The 25,253-nt window shown below is 40.9% G+C and overlaps 1 protein-coding gene across 2 annotated transcripts; it reads right to left on the bottom strand.

The window, feature by feature from the left end:
- Positions 1–415: 415 nt before the first annotated feature.
- On the bottom strand, positions 416–24,304 carry LOC122658056 (peptidyl-prolyl cis-trans isomerase CYP21-4-like). 2 transcript variants are annotated; one of them, XM_043852924.1, is made up of 9 exons: positions 24,142–24,304; positions 23,228–23,293; positions 22,915–23,125; positions 22,713–22,755; positions 22,285–22,323; positions 20,812–20,897; positions 1,380–1,517; positions 1,138–1,288; positions 416–646 (listed from the first exon to the last, which is right to left on the bottom strand). In XM_043852924.1, exons 3-9 carry the CDS (start codon positions 23,064–23,066, stop codon positions 560–562), a joined length of 696 nt encoding a protein of 231 aa, XP_043708859.1. In that variant the 5' UTR covers positions 23,067–23,125; positions 23,228–23,293; positions 24,142–24,304; the 3' UTR covers positions 416–559. The 2 variants fall into 2 exon arrangements, with proteins under 2 accessions (XP_043708859.1, XP_043708858.1); XM_043852923.1 differs by lacking the exon at positions 23,228–23,293 and having other exon boundaries at positions 22,915–23,131.
- Between the last annotated feature and the right edge of the window lie 949 nt (positions 24,305–25,253).

Below are 25,253 nucleotides of genomic sequence, written 5' to 3'. Positions count from 1 at the left end.
TAACCGATTCTGGCAGGTCTGACCCGATTCCATGTTTCAAAACCCTGCATGGATTACTTAATGCCAAATAAAGTGCTAATCATTAATTTTTTCCCTCCTGAGAGAGAGAGAGAGAGAGATCAAAGGAAATTTTCACATCCATTGTAACATGTTCTTAACAGAACCTGGATGTACATACAATAGCTACGTCAGCTCAAGGACAGGATAGTTACGTATGCTCCACTTCATTCCAGAGAACAAAAATCAAAGTTTGTTCTCAAATCCCAACCTATGTCAGATAGGGCTCACTGTCCGAACAATTGAAAGTAACCCTTCAAAACAAAAAAAAAAAGAAAAGAAAGGAAAGATATGACAGTTACAAGGTACAACAAATAACAACAGATTTCGATCTTTTTCAGTTCACCTCATTTTAGCCCCAAAACAGCCCTTCTATTAAAACCTTCCGCCGTTATCCCCAACAGGAGAGTGAAAAAATAGGCACCATGAAAAGCTTGGTCGAAAAAGATTCCTCAGGCAGGCACCACGATGATGCAGAAAACATTCTATACATGGCAAAGACTTAAATCTTATGCTTCAAAGTAACATTAATGATCCCTATCGGGGATTTAGGTCGGTAGTGTTCATCTGTATCCACCTCTTCAATTTCCTGAATACATGAATCATAGAAAAAGGGAGTTCCAAATTAGTACGGTTTCAGAAAAATAAACTTCTGATGCAGAGAACTGCAGAAAACATAATTGATGAACGGAAAGAGCCATGACACCTCTAGCTGAACTAGAAAACAAGTTTTAATACAATTGCATTGGTCAGGAAACTTCTAAGAAAAGTTTAGTCAGTGCATGATGAAGGATTTCCTTGTGTAACTGTCACAAAATCTGAGTCAGCAAACCATAACAAGGACCAGTCATGACCAAGTAAAATGACCACATCAAAGGGATGTAGCTATTTTAACCAGTAGAGAAAATAAAAGCTCTGTCAAGCAGTTCATCCTGAAGGTCAGACCAAGTAGAAAGAACATCAACAAAGATGTCACTAGGAAGATGAACATGCATGCTATTATCTAGAAGTGACAGGCAAATAGCATGGACCCTGCCCCCATATAACGATAATAAATAAGGAAGCAAAATTTTTTAGTACCTGAACAACATCCTCCCCTTTGATCACCCGTCCAAATACAAGAAGTTTATCATTTAAGTCCAGAATTGGTGCAGTTGTAATGAAAAGCTCAAATCCTTCACTATCCTGTGTAGTCTTTGAAGTTCCAAGCATAAACGCCTCATGCTTGGGGCTGGGTGTCAAAAGTACGAAGTGCACTTATCAGAATGAGGAGATAATACTACCATTATGAAATAACGAAAGATGAGCTCAAGCTAGAAAACCTTATGGTAACTTGATTGCTAGGTTTTCCTTTTGATGTCCAACCTTCTGCAGCTCCTAGTCTTTGAAAGTCTCCCCCTTGAATCACATAGTTCTTTATTACATGATGGAAAGGCATTGCCTTGAAGTGCCCCTTTTGACTGCAAAACCAGTCAGTTTGTCAAGGTCTTTAAGAATTGGGGGCATGGATACAGGGAAACAAATGAAAGATACTGTCCATACAAGGTTGTATTAAAATTCACATCCCCGATTTTGCTACAGAGCTTCAATGGTTCCATCACTTTCAGGGAATAATGAACCCCAATAATTAATCCTCATTATGGCTTGAAGTTTTGCTTTAATCCAAAACCAGCTTCTAGGAGCTCTTCTCTAGTAGCAAGTGTCTCTCTTGAGATATTGTTTCATTTGCTCATCTAGGATAACGATAAAAAAAATTTCAGGCATCTGAGCATTACTTGGATTGTAATTGTGAAGGTTGATCTATTAGCACATATTAATGGTGATTAGTAGGAGGATGATATGCTTCAGGTTTGGAATATCCATTTAACCAGATGAATCACATTACCAGCCAAAATTAATTTGGGGTTATATTTCATTATCCAAATAACGGTTAAGTTGAACAAAATTTATTGATGTTTGTAATCCTATACAAAGTAGGACATATCTTCTTGTAAATATAGCAGTAATTGATGCTGGAGTACAAAATTAAGAGAGGATGTACAGAAAGCTTAACAATAAGACATGATAAGGAACCTTTACGGTAAGGGATCATGAGTGAACTGCGATTGGTGACTCTAAGCTCTGGCACAAGCTAATTAGAGAATTTAGTAAGCCAGTATTGCAAGCTATAATTTGGTCAAGTTATTTCCTTTTTATGTTAGTCTTTTATTACTTAGTCAAGACTACGTAATTGCTTAGGGAACAAGCCTCAATCTTCCTTGTAAGAGGCTTCTAGTTTCTTTCATTTTTCTGTACTTTCTATTTTCAGTTTTAGGAAAGTTTCTTGCTATATGTACTAAAAGACCTTAGAGTCTCCCCCACGATTTTATGAATGAAGAATTTACTTGCTTTGTGCAATGAGAATCTGTGAGAGGCAGTGAGACCTCTGGGTGAGATACCCTTCCCCCTTCTCTAATCGATACCTCTCTTCTGAGTTCTAATTTCTAACCTTCTGAGATCCAACGATCCCAGTGTTGGCGTTAAAAAGGAGACAATGAACACCTGCGGTTACCCTTTCTTGAGGTTTCCTGCTGAAAACCTTCAAGGGTGTCAATCTCATCAGCCTGTGGTCTGTTGAGGTAGATCTTTTGGGATTCCATTCGCCCTCCAAGGACCCCCCACTCGATGGTGAATAGGCCCTGTTCTGAGGCCTGTTGTGTATGATACAAGAAATCTCCTATTTCAGCTCTAAATCAAGAACTGATAAGAACTCCATATTTAGCCATCAGTTTTGCCTGAATTTTTTAAGTTTGATTCCATCTATCCACCCCTACATTCAATGGTAATCTCATCCCCAATCTCCTTGTGTTGCTATAGTTCTTGAATGCAAGTTATTTCTGGTTTATTAACCCTAAATCTGCTCTGCAATAGGGGTTTATAGCTGCTGCCTTTTGTTCTATTTGGCTGGGTTATTATTTATATTTGTTAGGTATTATTGGGGGATTCTAAGGGTTGAAATAATTTGATCAGATCTGAACCAAATAACCAATATCTGTTTGGGGTTAATTCTGCGATCCTGTCTGAGGTTAGGTTGGTTGAGGCCTAGCTTTACATTACTTTGGCTTTGGGTGAGACACAATACCCATCCTTAGCCGGTTAGCCTGAAGGCCCATGGATCTGCCCACTCGGTTGGCTTATAGGCCAGATCCTCTTTGACCTTTGCGGCTATATTTCAAGCCCAAGAATCGATCTACATCAGCTCCCCCTCTTAAAATCATTCGACTCTAATGAATGAAGGAATGACATGTAGCGCTTGTATAGCTCCGGGTTTAGACGCTTGAAATTGTCAGCATGGATCCACGTACAGTCAAGTGTAGGTCAACCCTTCCATTTGACAAGGAAAGAGTAGTAGCCTTTGCCACCCCGCATTGTAATGAACTTGTTGTCGAGGACATCTTCTATCTCTTCAGCGACGGGGGCTGCCAATTGGGGAAGCCGTAAAACGTGCTCAGTGTCACCTTGGTCCGAATGATGGTCCACACATAAAGTAAGGTTAGCCAGTTGAAAACGTTGCTAATCTTCATGTCTGGAGACAACTCTAACATGTATGCATTCGGACCAATGCATTTCAGCACTCTAAACGGACCCATTTTGCAAGGATGTAACTTGTGATTGCTACCCGGAGGGAGTCATTCTGAAGCTATACGAACCATCACCAAATCTATCGGCTGAAATTCAATGAAACAATGATGTCGGTCAGCAGCTGCCTTGTATCCATCATTACTAATGGCAATGCAGTGATGAACATCAGTGTGAACCTCTATAATATGCTTCAAACTCTTGTCCGCCTCAACACTCACCCGTACATGATGGGGTGATGGTACCAAATCCACGGGCCTTCGAGGTTGAAGTCCTAGCACTATATCAAAAGGTGTACGACCGGTGGTGCAATTGATGGAACTGTTGTACACGAACTCGCAATGTCAAGGATAGAGGGCCACATCCTCTCATGATCACGAACAAAACATCAAAGGAGATTGCAGACACTTCGATTTACTACCTCTGTCTGAGGATGGAATGCCGAAGAGAATTTCAACTTTTTGTTCTTCTTCATCCAAAGGATCTTCCAAAAGTAACTCATGAACTTCACGTCATGATTAGACACTATGGATTATGCCAGTCCATGTGTACCGCTCTTTGAAGAATAGTTTGGACTATATGACTCGTGTCGAACGTCTTTCAACATGGTATGAAGTGAGCCATTTTTTAGATCCTGTACACCACCACAAATATAGAATCATGCCGCTCTTGTGTAGATGGTAAGTCAAGGACAAAGTCCACGCTGATATTCAACCGCCGTGAATGGGGTACAAGTAGAGGTGAGTATAAACCCGTGTTCTACTTCTCTCCTTTGGCAAGCTGGCTTGTGCGCCATCGCTATATCACATGCTAAACATCCCTCTGAATGTGTGGCCAATAGTACAATTCAACAACCTTTAATAGTATATTGTCCTGGCCAAAGTGCTCACCCATGCCGCCTCCATGTAGTTCTTGAACAAGGTGCTGCCTCAAAGATGTGTTAGGAATGCACAGACGTGTCCCTAGGAAAAGAAAACCATCATGTATTGAGTACTTTGCATCAGTACCACCTTGCTGCAAATTTCATAAACTTTAGAAAAATCAGCATCAGATAAGTACTCCTTTTTAGTGTGATCAATGATGGTGCTGTTGGTGGCGAAAGTATTCATCGAAAGCACTTTTCTACTCAACGCATCAGCTACTTGGTTCTCCTTTTCCAGCTTTGTACTTCAAGGCAAAAATAAACTCTTGGAGGTAGGCAATCCATTTAGTATGTCGGTTGCTTATCGACCTCTGAGAGTGTAAGTCTTTGAGAGCCTCATGATCTGAATAGAGGTTGAACTCCTAGCCGACGAGGTAGTGCCTCCAATGCTTCAAAATTTGGATCACAACATACAACTCCAACTTGTAGGTGGATTATCGCTTCTTGGCATTATTCAACTTCTCACTGTAAAAAAGCAATAGGGTGCCCCACTTGTATCAGAACACCTCCAATCCCAACATGGGATGCATCAGTGACACTTTGAAGATACGACAAAAATCAGGTAGACATAGTACTGCAGCTTCCATCACTTTACGTTGATCAATGCAAAGCCTTAGTGGCAGCCGGTGTCCATTGGAATTCTCCTTTACTCTCCTTCATGCAGCATTCAGTAATAGGTGCCTTATGGCACTGAAATTCTGAATAAAACGACGATAGAATGAGGCTAGGCCATGGAAATGTCTGACCTCGGTTAAAGTTTTAGGTAAGTGCTAATCTACTACACTCTTGATCTTCTCCGGGGTCAGCTTCTACACCTTGAGACGACACAATAAACCCAAGAAAAATCATTTTAGGTAACATGAACGAACATTTCTTGAGGTCGATGAAGAGCTTTTCAGTATACAACACTCTTATCCACACCTCAGATGTAGGTGCTCATCTTAAGCTATGCTGTATATGAGTATATCGTCAAAGTACACCACGAGAAATTTGCCGATGAATAGTTCGAGCACTTGTGTCATGACTCGCATAAAAGTGCTCGGAGCATTGTAGACTGTAAAATAAGTGAAAGAAGAAGAAGAAAGAAGAAGAGAGAAGGAGGAAGAAGAGAATCTGCAGAATAGAGGCTGCAGCCGTTAACTTGACTGCCCCCAAAACATATTATTAAATAGGGTAAAGACAAATAACACCAATAGCCAAAAATACCCCCAATAGGAGAATCGTGAATAGGGGCTGACGCTAGCCTATTCACGACTCCCCCTTACCTCTAACACTCCCCCTCACGCTGGAGCATAGATGTTAATCATGCCCAGCTTGGTACAAATGTAATTCACTCTCATACTTCCCAAAGACTTGGTGAACAAATCAGCAAGCTGCTCCCCAGTGCGAATATGGCGAGGGGAAATAATCCCTTGCTGCAACTTCTCACGAACAAAATGACTATCGACCTCAATGTGTTTCGTTCTCTCTTGAAACACCGGATTCTCAGAAATATGAATAGCAGCCTAACTGTCACACCACAACAGCATAGGGGAATCATCACCAAATCCCAGTTCCGTCATCAACTGTTTAATCCACATTAGTTCACAAGTGCCATGAGCCATAGCCCGATACTCCGACTCTGCACTAGACCGAGCTACTACAGTCTGTTTCTTGCTCTTCCATGAAACAAGGTTCCCTCCAACAAAGACACAATAGCCCGAAGTAGACTTTCTATCAATAGGAGATCCTACCCAATCCGCATCAGTAAATCCTTCAATCCTTCTATGACCATGATTAGAATACAACAGACCACGGCCTGGATCCTTCTTAATATATCTCAACACCCTTATAACTGCCTCCCAATGAGCTGTCCTGGGGGCGGACATAAATTGACTTAGTACACTAACAGGAAAAGAGATGTCAGGTCTAGTCACAATCAAATAGTTGAGTTTCCCTACAAGCCTTCGATACTTCTCTGGATCATCCAGAACATCCCCATCCTCTGCCATGAGTTTCACATTTGGATCCATAGGAGTATCCAAAGACCTAGAGCCCAGTAATCCTGTCTGTGAAAGTAAATCAAGCACATAAAAATTTTCGCTGTAAGAGCGAAATCCCTTTCCTTGATTGAGCTACCTCAATACCCAAGAAGTACTTTAGTTGTCCCAGGTCCTTAGTCTGGAATTGCTGTCCCAAATATGTCTTCAAGCTCTCAATACCTGAAGAGTCATCCCCTGTAATAACAATATCATCTACATAAACTACCAAAAATATCTTCCCTGCATCTGACTGCCTGAAAAACACTGAGTGATCACTTTCAGACCGAGTCAAACCAAATTCCAGCACAACATCTGTAAAGCGGCCAAACCAAGCTCGCAGTGACTGCTTCAGCCCATACAAAGATTTCCTCAGCTTACACACCTTACCATACTCCCCCTAAGCAACAAAACCAGGAGGTTGCTCCATATACACCTCCTCAAGGAGGTCCCCATGCAAGAACGCATTCTTGACGTCCAGCTGAAATAATGGCCAATGATGTATAGCAGCCAAGGAAATTAAAATGCGGACAGAAGTAAGCTTTGCAACCGGAGAGAAAGTATCCAGATAGTCCACACCATACACCTAGGCATAGCCCTTAGCAACAAGACGGGCCTTCAACCGAGCCACAGACCCATCAGGATTAACCTTCACCACAAAGATCCAGGGACAACCGATAGCAGACTTACCAGAGGGTAAAGAAACAAGCTCCCATGTCTGATTGTTCTTCAGAGCAGATAACTCCTCAGTCATGGCAGCCCTCCACCCAGGATGAGCCAAGGCCTCTACCATCGACTTAGGAATAGGATAACTATCAATAATAGATAAACAAGCAACAAAAGAAGAGGACAAACGAGCATAGGACACAAAACGATCAATAGGGTGTTGGGTACAACTGCGAACCCCCTTACGGGTAGCAATAGGAACATCAAGATCAGAAATAGGAGGTACAGTAACAGAGCAGGAAGTACCTAAAGTAGGATCTAAAGGTGAGGACAACATGGTAGATGGTGCTGCCTGGGTACTGTATCTCTCCATAGGTGTAATGCGATGTGTCGGTGCATCAGGTGGGCAACGATGAAAAACATCCAGTGGTTTGGTAGGAGGTGGCACCGGAGGCAAAGGATCCTACACAGGAGAAGAAGTATCGACAACATAAAGAGGGAGATCATCGTCCATCTCCGAAGCAGGCAGTGAGGATGCAACAAATGGAGTAGATTAAAAAAAAAAGACATCAGCAGTAACCAAGTACTTTCGCAAATCAAAAGAAGAACACCGGTAACCCTTTTGGGTTTTCGAATACCCCACGAAAAGACATTTAAGAGCTCTAGGATCCAACTTAAAGCGACTAGGACGATGATCCCGAATAAAACAAATACACCCAAAACACGGGGTAGTAAGACAAACAACGGATGGGAAGGGAACAACAAAGAATATGGAATGCACCACCCAAAACAGAAGAAGGCATGCGGTTAATAAGATAACATGCAGTCAAAACAGCATCAGCCCAAAAAACTTTAGCCACTTTCATCCCAAATAAAAGAGATCGAGTAACTTTCATCAAATGTCTGTTCTTCCTCTCAGCTACACCATTTTGTTGAGGTGTATCCGCACAAGAGGACTGATGAATGATCCCATGTTGAACCATAAACTCATTAAAAGGAGCAGAAAAATATTCTTTTGCATTGTCACTTCGAAGAACTTTCAAAGTAAGTAGTAAATTGATTCTGAATTTCAAGCACAAAAGTACAGAAAATGGAATATAATTCTAAACGATCCTTCATTAAATAAATCCAGGTAACTTTGGAAAAGTCATCTACAAAAGTGACAAAGTAACGAAAACCCAACACAGACGAAACAGGACACGGACCCCACACATCCGAATGAACTAAAGAAAAGGGTTGGACAGCCTTGTTACTGACTCGAGGGGGATAACTTACACGGTGAAGTTTCCCAAACTGACAAGACTCACACTGCAAACTAGACAAGGACTGAAACCGACTATCTAAAATCTTCAAACTCTGCCATGAAGGATGACCCAAACGACAGTCAATCTGATGAGGAAGTGCCACACTCGAACACGCCACAGTGGATGCGTCGTCAAGAAGATACAGTTCCCCAGATACGCGACCTCTACCAATCGTCTTCCTCGACTGGAGATCCTGAAACTCACAATAATCAGGAAAAAAGGTAACCGAACAATTGTTAGCTTTGGCAAATTTTCGAACAGATAATAAATTGAAAGGAAATTTGGGCAAGTAAGAAACGGAAGACAACGACAAAGAGGGGGTAACATGCACAGTGCCTGTACCCCGAACTTTAGCAAGAGACCCATCGGCTAACACAACATCAGAAGAAGATTCACGAAATGAAGAAAAAATACTTGATGCTCCAGTCATATGGTCCGAAGCACCTGAATCAATGATCCAGGGACGAGAAGTAGATGATAGGCATGCAATAGCATTACCTGGCTGAACTAGGGTGGCAGTGGAGAACTGAGATGACTGAGAATTCTGAAATTGCGTAAACCGCTCATAGTCTTCATCAGACATAGTCATTGTTTTACCCTTAGGCTTAGAAGGAGGAGTAACCACCGGATCACTGCTGGCTGAATTTGCAAACTGAGGTGGTTTACCATGAAGCTTCCAACAAAAGCGCTGAATGTGACCAGCTCTGCCACAATGATGACAAGTGCGCACCTGTCCTGAAGTCTCTGAAGTACCGGATGTGGGTGCTTTACTGTTCCCTGACCCACGACCACGGCTACCACCACTGCTGCCCGTACTTGTCCCACTACTGGACCCACAGTTGGGGAAGGCTGCAAGGGCAGAATTCTCATTACCATGAGAGGAATCTTGGCTGTTCTCACGAGAAACCCGTAAAAGTCTTGAAAAAGCTTCTGAGAGTGTGGTGACTCTATCCCCACCGAGGATTTGAGACCATACTGGCTCAAATTCTTTTCGAAGCCCACCCAAAAATACCATAACAGCCAGCTGCTCTCGCTGTTGCTGCATCTCTTTCACATTAGACGTGATAGGAAGAATGGAATTCAACTCCTCATATAGTTGCTTGAATTCTGCAAAATATTGGGTTACAGGTAGAGTCTTCTGATCCACCTTATAAAAAGCTTGGGACAGGTCATAAATCCAAGACAAGTTGTCCTTCCCAGAATAGAGGACATTCAAATAGTCCCATAAGTCCTTTACTGTGTCAATGTGAGTAATCAGGTCTGCAATCTGATTATCCATTGAGTTCAACATCTGACTCAATATTCTTACATCCACCGTATCCCATGTCGTGTCTCCTTTAGGCTTTGGCTCGGTGAGATGATCCTGTTGATCACACCCCGTCAAGGCCAATCGAACCACCTTCTTCCATTGCTGAAAATTAGTAAGCCCTTCAAGTTTCCTTTCGGAAATGCGATGAGAAGAGGAGGACAATTCTGTCACAGTAGTCTTTGCATCACCCATGCTGAACTAAACCAAATTAAATCTTCACAGAGAAGTCACGGACAGAGTGAAATTAATGGACAGCAATCACTTCTGAACTAGCAAACTGATGGACAGCACCCACTTCTTACTTTCAAACACCTCTGAAATTACAAACAGTTCTGAAACTGTAGGGCAGCAAGGTGATACAACCTTTTACGACCTCCAATCAATCACAACCAATACACGCCAGTCAATAACTCAATCCAAATCCAAAAACATAAACCACCGAGACCTAGTTCTTTATATAGTCATGAACTAGTCTCAAATAAAACCATAAAACTGCAGCAAAGGGTGCTGCATCCCCTTTAAGATGAGACCACGAGAAGTTCCAAAACCTTGATTCTTCAAATCCGCAAGCTTATACAAATTAAAACGCAGGAATAGAGAGAGGATTGAGGATCAATAATCGACCTCTACAGTCCTATCTCTGATACCATGTAAAATAAGTGAAAGAAGAAGAAAAGAGAAGGAGGAAGAAGAGAAGCTGCTGAATAGGGGCTGCAGCCGTTAACTTGACTGCCCCCAAAACATATTATTAAATAGGGTAAAGACAAATAACACCAATAGACAAAAATACCCCCAATAGGGGAATCGTGAATAGGGGCTGACACTAGCCTATTCACGACTCCCCCTTACCTCTAACATAGACCAAAGGGCATAACTTTCCACTTGTATAGTCCATCCTTGGTTTTGAACGTCGTCTTCCACTCATCTTCGGGACGGATTCAAATCTGATGATATCCACTCTTTAAGTCAATTTTGGAGAAGATGGTGGCACCGGTCAGCATGTCTAACGTATCGTCAAGTCGAGGAATCGGAAACCCATACTTGACGGTGATCTTGTTGATGGCTCTATTGTCGATGCACATACGCCATGTTCCGTCTTTCTTTAGGGTAAGTAATGCTGGTACAACACATAGGCTCATGCTCTCCATGATGAAACCTTTACGTAGCAACTCGTCCACTTGTCTCTTGAGCTCCGCGTGCTCAGTAGGGCTGAGATGATAAGTGGGGAGGTTAGGTAAGACTGAACCTGGCACTAGATCAATGACGTGTTGTATATCCCTCATTGGTTGTAGCTCACTGGGCAAATCATCAAGTCTGCGAAATCAGAAAGTAACCCTCTTATAGGTTTAGGGAAGTTGGTTTTAATTACTGACACAACTTCCTTGATAACTAATGCTAAAATCAAGCCCATTTCTTCACTGGTGGCTAAGAACTCTCAATGAAGTAAGGCTAGTAGCCTTTGCCCTGTATGCTGCCCCTTACTTGTACTTGCCCCATCATGTTGTGTCTTGCCTTGTGGACTGTTTCATGACTATAGACTTCAAAATCTATTGTCACTTTGCTTGGGCAGCTCTAAGCTTTGGCTTCATTATGGGTACATTGAATGGATTCAACACTAAGAGCTTTCCCTCAAAGTCAGGGAAGCACTTTTGGTGCCTCCCACCAACACGTTGTTGTCGTACATCCAAGGCCATCCAAACAGAACATCAGTCAACACCATAGGTATGACGTCGCACACACATCTTCCTCACAACCTAAATTTTTCAAAGGCACAGAACCCCGTTGTCATTGTTAAGGAGTGACACCTTGTAATTTTGTGGATGTGGTTCCAATTTTAGCTTTCCTTCAATAAAGAAGGCTTGTGACACGATGTTGACGCAACTCCCACTGTCCATAATGATTTGTGCGGTTGTTGGTCCACTAGTCATCAAGGTATAAAAGATGCAATGTCGTCTCCAATCTTCACCTTTAGCTTCGAAAACCAGAATTTGAGAAACGACGTTAATCTCATAGATATCATCATCAATGCCATCATTTGTAGTCCTCTCCCTCAAGGGCAACATTAACAGCCCAATCATCATCTAATTGAGGTTAGCAAACTAACATATCAGGGTTGGATTCAATAGCTGCGATGAACCGATTATTCAATTTGATTTACCCCGTTGTGGGCAGAATTCCACATAGTGTCCGAACCCATTACAATGATAGCACCTAGTGGCACCTCGATTAACCATAGGAGCCTTACACTTATCCATTGTAACTTGTGGAGCTCGGGTAAGGAATCCACTTGGCTTGCTTGCTATAAAATTCTTCTTGCCATCTCCGGTTTGTGGATTAAAACGCTGAGGAGCTGATTTGGATAGATCTTCAGCATCCATTACCTTCTCAAAACAATCGTTCAAGCTAAACATAAGGGTCACTCCCATCTTGTCACAGATAACAGCCCGTACACCCAACCTGAAGCGAGAAAGTAGCTGGTCATCATCTTCGTCCACTCCAGTACGTGAGACAAGACCATCAAACTTATCCATGTACTCTTCAACTATCAAGGAAAATTGGTGAAGGGTATTAAGTTGATCATGGAACTTTCATCGAAAGGTTTGAGGCAAGTGTTGTCCATCAACGTATCCTTCATTTCCTCCCATGTAGTAGGCTCTTCTCAGCGAAGCTGTAACTTATCTTCATAATTACACCCATCATCTTCTATCAATTTGGTACGTGCCAACCTCAAATTTTGATCTTCCAAAAGGTTGAACCAATTGAAAGTCATCAAGTGCACTCAGCCAATCATGAAAGTGTTTGTAGGTTGTGCTTCCCGTCATACTCTTTCAATTCCAGCTTCACCTTGTGCTTATCATCGAACTCATGGATTTGCATCACGATCAAATTGTGTTGGAGTGTAGTCATCATAGGGGGCTGGTGTAACGATAGTCCGTTGTGCTTGTCGACGAAAGGTCCGAGGAGAACAGTTGATTGTAGTTTGTTGTTGTCCCCCCGTTTGTGGTTTGTGAAGTGTAAGAGTTGAAACGTTGCTCCATGGTAGACAACCTCTCTGTCAACTGTCTAACTACTTCAGCAAGAGATAGGTTAGTAGCTTTTGGAGCCTGGTTTGGAACATTGGAACTCTCCTCAGCCATGGCTCTGATACGAATTAATGTAAAGCTAGGCCTCAACTAACCTAACCCCAGATGGAATCACAGAATTAAACCCCAAACAGATACTGGTTCAGATCTGATATCAGTATATATGTTTGCTCAACAGTAGTAACAACATATTATTTCAACCCTTAGAATCCCCCAATAATACCCAACAAACATAATAAATAACCCGGCCAAATAGAACAATAGGCAGTAGCTATAAACACCTATTGCAGAGCTGATTTAGGGTTCATAAATCAGAAATAACTTGTATTCAAGAACCACAGAAACACAAGGAGATTGGGAATGAGATTACCATCGAATGAAGGGGTGAATAGATGGAATAAAACCTCAAAAATTCAAGCAAAACTGACGGCTTAATATGGTGTTCTATCAGTTCTTGATTTAGGGCTGAAATAGAAGATTTCTTGTATCACACACAACAGGCCTCAAAACAGGGCCAATTCACCATCGAGTGAGGGGGTTCTTGGAGGGGGAATGGAATCCCAAAAGATCAGTCTCAACAGACCACAAGCTGATGAGATCAACACCCTTGAAGGTTTTCAGAAGGAAACCTCAAGAAAGGATTGCCAGAGGTGTTGAAAATCTCCTCTGATCAGCAACAAGGTCAACAGTACTTAGGTTCTTCATGCTAAGAATAGTTGTATCAGGGGTATATATGTACATAACCCCTGTTTTATGTACTTTATGTGTCATTTGTATAAGGCCAAGGGCCTGAGTGTAATTATATATTCTTTTCAATATAAGCATGTTAGTCTCTTGTTTTGAGACATAACACACCAAACCAAAACCGTGGCTGCTCTCTTCAGCTTTCTTCTCTTCTCCTTCTTGCACTCTAAAAGATAACATGGTATCAGAGCATTGATCCTGCTGTTTGCAAGTGTTCGAAGGAAGTTTGGGGAGTGAAGAAGGTTTTCTTTCACTTGGTTACTGCTGCTGTTCAAAGGTCTAGTTAGGTTATCTTCTCTGACTTGTTTCTCTCTTGTTTGGAAACCAAATGGAGTGCTTCTTAGTGCTTTAGTTTCGTTTGGGGGTCCTCTTTGATCTCCTTGGCTCCTCTTAAGCCTTCTGCAAGCATCCATTCATCCACAAGAGATCTCGGTTTGGCTGTTCTGCACTTCTGCCCAGAATTTCCGCCAGCTAGAGTCTAGATTGGCACCTGCTCTTCAATAGAACCTTGTTTGGCCATTGTTTATGGTTCATTTGCATCCTTTTTTGGTAAGGAGGATTACTCATCTAAGTCATCTTTACTCCGCTGCTGTTTGAGTATTTTCTGAAGATCTACAAGTGTTTCTAGCCTTTTTTTGCTATTGTTTGCCCTGTTTTGTGCTACTGTTTTGAGAGAAATCTGTTTGCTTGAAGTGCTGCTGTTTACATCTTCTAAGTGGTTGATTTAAGATCAAATATGGGTGAGAAAAATGTTGAAACACCCTTGCCCCTTGTGGAAACAGCTCCTTCTCTCCCTTCTTCCTTTGAGAGCCCCAATATCCAACTTCCTATTGCCAAGCTTGAGAACCACAACTATTTGGATTAGTCCCGATCTATGAAATTGATTCTTCGGTGTAGGGGGAAGATGGGATACATCAATGGCAGCATCAAGGCTCCCCTCCCTACTGACCGAGGATACTCCAAATGGGACACTGAGAATTCTCTTGTGATGGCCTGGCTGCTTTTCTCAATGAAGCCTGATATTGGAAGAAGATTTATGGGCAAGGAGACTGCCAAAGACAGTTGGGACAGTGTGGCCCATATTTTTGATCGAGTTGGGGACTCTACAAAGGTGTACCAACTTCTCCAACAGATTGTTAGCCTGCGCCAGGGTGATAGAAGCATCTCTGACTACCATAGTCTTGCTGTGGGCCTGTGGGAGGAGTATGATCACTATAGAGATCTTCAGTTGTGTCCTGGTGATGAGGTCAAAGTGCACCGGCTGTTTGAGAAAGAGAGGGTCTTGTTTCTCCTTGGAGGCCTTAATTCTGATTTTGAACCTCTTAGGGTACAAATCCTTGGCCGCCCAAGTCTTCCCTCACTGAAGGAGGTGTGTGGATATCTACAAAGTGAGGAGACCCGTAGGGGTGCCATGGGGACTGCTCCCACTGTTGAGCACTCTGCTCTGGTTTCTTCCACCCCTCAGGACTCCACTAAGGGAGTTGATAAGGGGGCTGCTAAGGGAGCTGCGAAGGGCCGTTTCTTATGTGACCATTGTGGCAAATCTGGGCATACGAAGGACTTCTGTTGGGATCTCCATGGGAAGCCTCCTTCTGGTTCCTCTGGGGGACTGAAAGGGCAGCGGAAGAAGGGACCTAAGGCTCATGTTGGAGTCCTTGAATCTGATCCCTCCTCCCTTTCCAAAGAAGACATTGCTGCATTTCGCCGGATTGTGGCCCATCTGGATGGTTCCTCTACTACTCCTACATCCACTGCACTGCAGGCCTCTTCCTCCTCCGGTACTACAGCTTGGGTCATTGACTTAGGTGCCACGGATTATATGACTAGTAGGTCTAAACTGTATAACTCCTATTCTGTTTGTTCTGGGAAAGATAAGGTAAAAATTGTTGATGGTTCCTTCTCTTCTATTTCTGGTAAGGGAGATATCCAAGTTGCACCACTTTTACCCCTGAAGTCTGTCTTTCATGTTCCCAACTTTGCCACTAACCTTCTTTTAATTAGCCAATTGACTAAATCTTTGAACTGCTTTGCCACCTTCTTTCCTACCCATTGTCTCTTTCAGGATTTGGTGACGAGGAGGGTGATTGGCAGTGGTCGTGAAGCTAACGGCTTGTATGTTTTGGAAACTGGTGCTTCCCCTGTTGTGCAAGCTCAGTCCTATGTTTGTGGGCAAGAAGGTGGACGTACTCAGGAGGAAATTTTGCTTTGGCATCGTCGTTTGGGGCACCCTTCCTTTTCTATTATGAGGAAATTGTTGCCACATTTATTTACTTCTTTTCCTGTCACTCATGTTTTTCATTGTGAAACTTGTCTATTTGCCAAAAGTTGTAAAACAGTTTATTCATCTACTGGAAATAGATCTACTTCACCTTTTCATCATATTCATACTGATGTTTGGGGACCTTCCCCTGTTACCTCTTTGCGTGGCTTCCGCTACTTTGTTTCTTTCATTGATGACTATTCTCGGGTTACTTGGGTTTACCTTTTGAAACATAAGAGTGATGTCTTGTTGCATTTAAACATTTTTATGAGTTAGCGTATACCCAATTTCACACTCGGATCCAAATTGTTCGTCCTGACAAAGGTGGGGAGTATATGTATAATGGTTTGGAAACCTTTTTTTCTGACCATGGCATTATTCATCAGGTGGCCTGTGTTGATACCCCACAACAAAATGGGGTGGCTGAAAGGAAAAATCGCCATCTCCTTGAAGTGGCTAGATCCCTTTGGTTTACCATGCATGTTCCAAAAACCTTTTGGTTTGATGCCCTACTCACTCCTGTCTTTCTTATTAATCACATGCCTTTTAGTGTCTTGAACTTCCAGGTTCCTCTTGATGTTCTACCCTCAAGGTCTTCTTCCTTTTTTCTTCCTCCAAGGGTGTTTGGTTGTATTTGCTATGTACACATTAGCAAATCTGCCAGCACTAAATTGGATCCTAAGGCCCTAAAATGCATCTTTCTTGGGTATTCCTCTACCTCTAAAGGGTATAAATGTTATCATCCTCCTACTCGTCGGTGGATTCTCTCCAAAGATGTCCATTTCTTTGAAACCATACCGTATTTTCAGTCACCTCTTCAGGGGGAGTGTTCATCTCTTGGTGGTGGTGTTGAGGGTGAAGAGGTTCCCGAGTTTGTTTCATTTCCTTTCCCCTCTCTTGTCCCTATTTCCCCTTTTCAGATTGACAAAGGAAAGAAAAATTCTGTGGATACTATTGTTGAGGGGGAACCCTCTGTGGATACTGTTGTTGAGGGGGAGCCTCCTAGTGCACAGGAGAACAGAGAACAGGGGGAGCTACTGGTGTATACGAAGGAGAAATCCTTCTTCATGGCTTCCTATAAAGAAGACCTACCAAAATCCTTCTTCGTCTCCTCATCCTGAGACTCCATTCATCGAGACAGGTATACCTTCCTCTACTTCTACATCCTCAGACTTAGATCTTCCTATTGCTCACCGCAAGGGAACTCGGGCATGTACTAATCCCATTGCCAAGTTTGTTTCCTATGATTCTATCTCCCTTACAGGTATAGCCTTCACTGTAGCTATCTCATCCATCTCTATTCCCAAGAATGTAGCAGAGGCTATGACAGATCCAAAATGGAGAGAAGCAATGAACACAGAAACGTTGGCTCTTGAGAAGAATCACACTTGGCACCTTGTTGAACTCCCTAAAGGGAGAATCCCTATTGGATGCAGATGGGTATTCACAGTCAAGTTCAAGTCTGATGGTACTGTGGAGAGGTATAAGGCAAGACTTGTTGCCAAGGGTTATACACAGGTGTATGGCATTGACTATCAGGAAACCTTTACTCCGATGGCCAAGCATAACTTCATTCGTGTACTTCTCTCAATGGCTGCAAATCTTGATTGGCCATTGTACCAGCTTGATGTAAAGAATGCATTCTTACATGGTGACCTAGAAGAAGAAGTATATATGCACTCTCCTCCTGGGTTCAAGCATCCTGGTGACAATGGGAAAGTGTGTCGACGTAGGAAGGCTCTCTATGGACTCAAACAGTCTCCTAAGGCTTGGTTTGAGAGGTTTAGACAAGCCCTCCTACAAAATGGGTATACTCAAAGTCAAGCTGATCACACATTGTTTATACAAAGGAAGGGCAACACTATTACAGCTCTCATTGCTTATGTCGATGACATTGTGGTCACGGGAAACAGTGAAGCTGAAATCTCAAAACTTAAGCTTTATTTGGCTCGGTAGTTTGAGATCAAAGATCTCGGTCCATTGAAGTATTTTCTGGGGATTGAAGTTTCAAGATCCAAGCAAGAGATCAATGTTTGCCAAAGGAAGTTTGTCCTTGATCTACTTACAGAGACAGGCTACTTAGGGTGCAAACCAATCTCCTCCCCTATTGAGCAGAATCAAAAACTAGGGGAGGATTGTGGTGCACCTCTTGTGGATGCTGAAAAATATCAGAGATTAGTAGGCAAGCTAATCTATCTCTCCCTGACCAGACCTGACATAACCTATGCTGTTGGAGTGGTGAGTCAGTTTATGCATGCACCTAAGGTGGGACATCTTGATGCAATTTACAGGATCCTCAGGTATTTGAAGTCATGTCCTGGAAAGGGTCTTCTCTTCTCTAGGAATGGTCACTTGAGAATCGAAGTTTATACAGATGCTGATTGGGCTGGGTCTATTTCTAATAGAAGGTCCACCTTAGGATACTGTACTTTTGTTGGGGGGAAACTTAGTCACCTGGAGAAGTAAGAAGCAACCTGTGGTAGCAAGGTCAAGTCCTGAAGCAGAGTCTAGAGCCATGGCTCATGGTGTGTGTGAAATCTTATGGTTGAAGAAATTTGTTCAAGAATTGGGGTTTGAGACAACTGAGCCTATGAGTCTCTACTGCAATAACAAGGCAGCAATAAGTATTGCTCACAATCCGGGTCAACATGACAGGACAAAGCATGTTGAGGTTGACAGACACTTTATCAAGGAGAAGATAGAATCTAAGACTATTTGTACTCCTTTTGTGAAGACAAATGAACAAGTGGCAGACATCTTCACCAAAGGACTTAGCTCTCATCACTTCAGTTTTATGTTAGACAAGCTGGGTATGTATGACATATACCACCCAGCTTGAGGGGGAGTGTTAAGAATAGTTGTATCAGGGGTATATATGTACATAACCCCTATTTTATGTACTTTATGTGTCACTTGTATAAGGCCAAGGGCCTGAGTGTAATTATATATTCTTTTCAATATAAGCATGTTAGTCTCTTGTTTTGAGACATAACACACCAAACCAAAACCGTGGCTGCTCTCTTCAGGTTTCTTCTCTTCTCCTTCTTGCACTCTAAAAGATAACACTTCAATGATGACATCCATGGATGAAATCAACAGCTCCAACAGTGGGATCAATGAATCTCAGAAGGTCAAAAATTAGAACTCAGAATAGGGGAGAAGAGAGGTATCGATTGGAGAAGAGAAAGGGGAAGAATGGGTGGGAAGGCTATCTCATCCAGAGGTCTCTCACTTCACTTCCTCTCACAGATTCTCATTGCACAAAGCAAGTAAATTCTTCATTCATAAAATTGTGGGGGAGACTCTAAGGTCCCCTTGTACATTTAGCAAGAAACTTTCCTAAAACTGAAAGTAAAAAGTACAGAAAAAGGAATCCCTAAGCTAATTGTTGTAATATGGGATATAAGGGTAGGATTGTCCTAGGTGTTTTATGTTGTGTTACCCTAGGGGCATTTCTGTCCTTTTACTCTCATTGCATTTATTATAAATAGACATGTGATTGTGTCTCATTGACACAAGTCACAATTCCCAAAGTTATCACTATTACATTTTCTTGACTAATAAAAGGCTAACATGAAAAGGAAACAAAGACTGAAATAAAATAGAAAATAACTTGACCAAAATTATACCTTGCAGCCCAAGCTATCTAGTCCCATGATTTGGCTTTGAGTGAGCCACAACACCCAGCCTGCATGGGCTAGCCTGAAGGCCCATGGATCTGCCCACTCGATTGGTTTATGGTTCAGATCCTCTTGACCCTTGCGGCTATATTTCAAGCTCAAGAATCAATCTACAGTGTTGTGATGTTCAATGGTGATTTTGGATCAAGGAAATTCCATGATAGTCCAATATTGTTAACATGTAACATTGAAGAGAAAGCATCAAGCTCTAAAATTATGGTTGAACATGAAAGTAACAAATTCAAGATTAAATCTCAATTTGATAAAGGCATCAAGTTGCATTTCAGAATAAGGTTCTAAAGAGTTAGAAGGCCAAGAACTGAAATAAGTGAAGCTTAAACCCGCTGTATTTGATGTCCCTTCTGAATATGTTACAGGTTCGGAGGGTATGTGTGTCTTCAACTCATAGATTCAGTCCAACAACTGATTCCAATGGCTGTTCCACAAAAGGTTTAGATTGAAGATTGAAGTTCCACATCGATTCTGAAGGTCGATCGAATTATCATCACTTGGGGTGGATTCTTTATGAACTCTGGGTCGATACAATGAGTTCTGTTGGAGGGTCCAACCCAAAACCTTGAGGCTTTAGGTGGAGATAGCTCTTCAAGTATATGAAGGGACCAAGGACCAAACTTAACCGATGTCGGAGTGGGACTGTGGGACTATACCTCTATAACTCCCAACATCTCAACAAGTTCCATAGGTCGAGTGTTGTAGAAGACTAATCCTCTCTTTCCTCTATTTAGTTAACATAAGATTAAGATCAACAAAAGTCTTTGCAACAAGAAATTCTATTTCAGTTTAAAACAGCAATAGCTGGAGGTATTACTCATGAAATTAAGATAGGACTTGGTGAAATTTCAAAGTCCAAATGGATGTCTTCATATGATTAATGAAATAATTAGTTATACAAGAACCCATAAACTGTGGCCCCCCCCCCCTCCACCCCCCAATGGATAGATAAACTTAGTTATTTGTTTGTTTGTGTAACTCCATCAACAAACATCAGCCCAATAAATAAACTTAGTTGTTTGGTAGTAGTTCAATTTATCTAATACCATTGACAAACATAAGCTACATTAACTGAACTGGCAAATGCAAATAGCTTGCCGAGTAAGACTTAGACAAAGAATGTTAAATTAAAACTCACCACAAATCAATGAATTTATCCACAATCTCAGGAGAACCATCCTTATAAAGCTCCACTGTAATCGAACCTTTCGAGGTGTTTAGAATCTAATATGAAATTAGGGCAAAATAAGCATAATGATCTTGACGGACCTAAAAGCAAAGAAAACCAAACATGAACTGAAACAGCCTTCAAGAAAAGCACAGAACCAAGCATAGAAATAAATTTCTAAGTCACCAAAGACCAAGCATAACAATAAATTTTTTTAACAAATATTTTTCTCACTCTATTTATGGATGAATTTCCTTCCTTCCCAAGGAAAAGAATTGAGCACTTTAAGATAAACACTTATGAAAGTTGAAAACTATTTGGCTGATTACCTAAACTTCTTTATACAGATATTTTCTTCATGGTAAGTGCATTAATCAACCTATGAAACCCTACACCAACTATTCTGGGATCAGGTATAGAAATGAATAGAAGGCCAAATTGATTCTCGATTTGGACATATCAACAAGACACGTGCTAATACAGATGTGTCTCCTAGTATAGTACTAAGATTTTGTAGAAACATTAAATATACAAGCTCTGTATAGAGATGGTTTAATCTCTTGAATCTCCATCTACATAATGACTTGGAGAAATGTTTCTGGGGAATGGGGATGATAAGTAAAGGAGAAAAATTTTCTGGTTGCCGGACCAGAAAGATTCCTTTCTGGTCTAGTGTAATCCAGCAACCAGATATTATTATTACTCCTTCCTATTGTTTGAAGTTCCTGAAATGCCCTCAAGTCCCATCCAACTGTCATTATTACCTTAGCTTTTCACTCCACCGATCAGAGAACCTCTTCCCATAAATAAATACTACATATAATTTACTCCCAAATTGATAAGATAACGAAAGAATAGCAGCATCAATTTCTCGTAAGATACTTCACTAAAAAAAAAAGAACGTCCCAGTGCACGAAGCTCCCGCTACTGCAGGGTCTGGGAGGGGAAAATGTATGCAGCCTTACCCCCTGCTTCGCAGGAGAGGCTGTTTCCAAGTTTTGAACCCGCAACCAACAGGTTGCAATAGCGCACTTAACCACTGCACCGAGGCTCCCAATTGTAAGATACTTCACTAAACCAGGGGAAAAACATGTGCCCAGGCTGTCGACTTCTTGTCCAGTTTCTAAATTTGTTTATAGAGGAAAGACACTTGTCAGTGTCGTATCTTTTCATGCTTTCCATCAAAAAACTTCTGTTCATTCCAAAGAAACAGGGTGTAGCTCTTTAAATTAAGTTTACAATTAAAATGTACTTAATTTGCCCAAGGGGGGGAGAAGAACTACTTATAGTGACTAGTTATTGGTTACTCCCACGTGATAAAAGTAGAAAAATCTGGGTAAAGAAAATAAAGAAATAGTAAATAACAATAACGAGCTCTAGAAAATATATTGTCACCATACCAAGAATGGAAGTTGTTACAGCAAATCAAATGGCGGAACTTACAGCATAACCAGGAAGATCAATTTTCTTTGGATCCACATCCTACAACATAGAAATGGATAATCAAATAATAACTAAAATAAATAACCAATCCTTAAGAAACAAAACTCTAAAAACCAAATCTAACCCCAAAATAATAAAATAATAATAATAACCTATCCATGAAATAACAATTTAGCCATTAATCTGATTATCAGAAGGCACCGCCAAAATCACAAGGCATTACAGGTAAATAAGCTTCCTTCAAATCTACAAATCATTTTTCCAGAATTTCTATGTCTACAGAATACTGTTCTCTTATATAAGTTCAACTGCTGGAGACATGTTAATCACCCAATATCCACATTAGATACCTAGATTCATATCAGTTGTTACATGGCAAAGCTGTGGATAAAGTGAAATAACAGAAACACAGTCCAAAGCAAAGATACCTGGAGATTTGGTAAGCCATACTCTTCTTGTTGGTTCCTGGACCTACAAATAAGTTGGACAATTTGGTCACAAATTGAAAGGATGTTAACCAAAAGAATGAATGATTAAGCACTTCCAGGTATGGCTTCTAATTTTACCAGGTCATATAAATAACAGGAGTCAATATATAAAATGATCTATAAGAGGAAAAAAATCTCCAACCTTTGAGACCAATGTCTATAGGTAGCAACTAAGCACAACATAATCAACACAACAATTAAGTTGCAAGTAATAATAGTAGTGACACTGATGCGAGTAGGGCCTTTCTTCCTTTTGCTCTGAAGTAGCAATGTTTGAGGTTTGATCCTCGCCATCAGGTGAAAGTTTCAGCTATAATTTTATTTTTTTTTTCTAACTCTCTTGCTTGGGAAGCCTGCAGTTTAAAAACCATGCCAAAAATTCAGACCAAGCAACTAAAACCACAAAGCTTTATTTCTAACAATCCAGGCAAAGAAATGGAAAATGAAGAAAATACCTCTATTTCTTCAAATCAAAGCAAAGCTCAATTAATTGCCCACCCTGCACAAACCTCAATTGTGGCCTGAAACTATGACAAAAACTCATATCACCAAAATTGCAAAATCAGGAGGAAATTTTGAACCGCACACAAAAAACACACATTTTCCTTTTCAAAACTTTAATGACCTTGCTCCGAAAGGACACAAGAAAAAAGAAAAACTATAGTTAGAAATGCAGAGAACAGGTTCAGAGGCAAGTGCAAATATGTCATTAAATGATATATTGACAGAAGTAAATCCTACAATGCAGAAAGGTTACATTTAATAAACAAAAATGCAACTTCATCTCATGCTATGAAATTAAGGAATTACCACAGAGCTTCAGCGAGTAAGTCATAACAGGGAATAGAGCTCAATAACCATGCCGTCTAATATTCCATAAGAAAGCGTGAAGAAAGAAAATGTAAGCAGCGGCTTCAGTTCAACACACAAACTCAGCAGACAAAGAAAGATTTCAGAATCCTTAAAAAACCTTCATATAAAGTTTGGAAGATGCCGTCCTCAAAAACGTTAATTACATCAATCTCTAAAATTCAAAGTACCATTCCCAATTTCATTCAACCGATACCAAAAAACCGCACCTTACATGATTCAATCGCAATCGAAAACTCGATCAAACTGTGTCGACTAAACCAGATCGAAGAGGAAGAAAGGATCACAAAAATAAATGATAAAAAAGAAAATTCGACTTCAAGGAAATCTAATTGCAGAAGCAGGACAAATGGAAATATGAGAACAGCAACAAATAACCAGCTAAACTAAAATAACACCTAAAGCTTTAATTAAAAAAGATAAAATTCAAAAAGAAAATTCAAAATTGAGCGAAAGAAGAGAGAAGCTTTGATATCGAGCAACGAACAGAACTGCGTACCATCAGTAAAGTGACTGAGATAGATCGAATCGACTTTTCTCTGCCAGAAACAGCTTTGAAATCGGGCAACAAAATTAAGTGTGTTGTGAATCTCTTCTCTGATTCGGCTGCGATAGAGACGAAGCAAAACTCTGAAGTTCCCAGTCGGCCCTTTTTCCTCCTCTGTTATCTCATATCTGTTATTTGTTTTTCTAATTGTACTCGTTGGGAAATTAGCAGGTCAGCCGGCCAGGGGAACGGTGTGCCGATACACTGCCGTCACATCATCGATACAGATCGGTGGTATTGGTATCACTGGAGGGTAAAAGGGTCAAAAAATCGCTGGTATCAATACTTTGACTTTTGAGGGTAAAATGATCCATAAATCAATGTTATCGAAATTTTGAGAGTAAAATGGTCCAAAAATCAATAGTATCGATATTTTAAGGGAAAAATGGTCTGATTCGGCCATCTGTATCAAACTATCAATATCAACCAAGAGCGACACAGCTTCGGATACTCTAGTACTAAACTTGTTGATTTTACTTCACAAATTTTAAAGTCAAATTCAACCATATGACTCAAAACTTACTTAAATTAGGTAATCCAAGTTATAGAGCACTCCTTTGTAGACTTGGTTTTTCAAACTTTATTTGTTACTTAATTAGCAAACTACATTTGGACTGACACTTAATTACAAAATTTGCAACTCAACCAACATGCCACATGCATATTTTTGGGTCAACAACATAGTCCCCAAACATTTTCATAAAAAATAAATCCTCATTTGATATAAGAATTTTCTTATTGACAATAATTTGTAATTTTTTTTTGCGTTTTAAATTTAATATATATATTTTTCATTTAATAGGTAACACTTGTTGTTTCATGTGTGTACTTGAGAAACGTATGAAATGAAGACGAAGACGAAGACGAAGACGATGACAATGACAACGACAATGAAAAGAACTTCGTGATAGGGGACAAATTTGAGGACAACGCTATTGTAGCTTGGAATAATGTTTTAGTGGGTTTTGTTCTTCTTGGTAAACCTCATCGCAAACAGGATGTGATCGATGCATTGATTCGGGTTGCAATATGTTTCCATTTGTGGACTTTTGGGTTGCTATATG

This window comes from Telopea speciosissima, chromosome 4 (genome assembly GCF_018873765.1).
Source record: "Telopea speciosissima isolate NSW1024214 ecotype Mountain lineage chromosome 4, Tspe_v1, whole genome shotgun sequence".
Classification (NCBI taxonomy): Eukaryota; Viridiplantae; Streptophyta; class Magnoliopsida; order Proteales; family Proteaceae; genus Telopea; species Telopea speciosissima.
The sequence above is the reverse complement of the archived record's forward strand: the minus strand, read 5'-3'. Positions and strand labels throughout refer to the sequence as shown.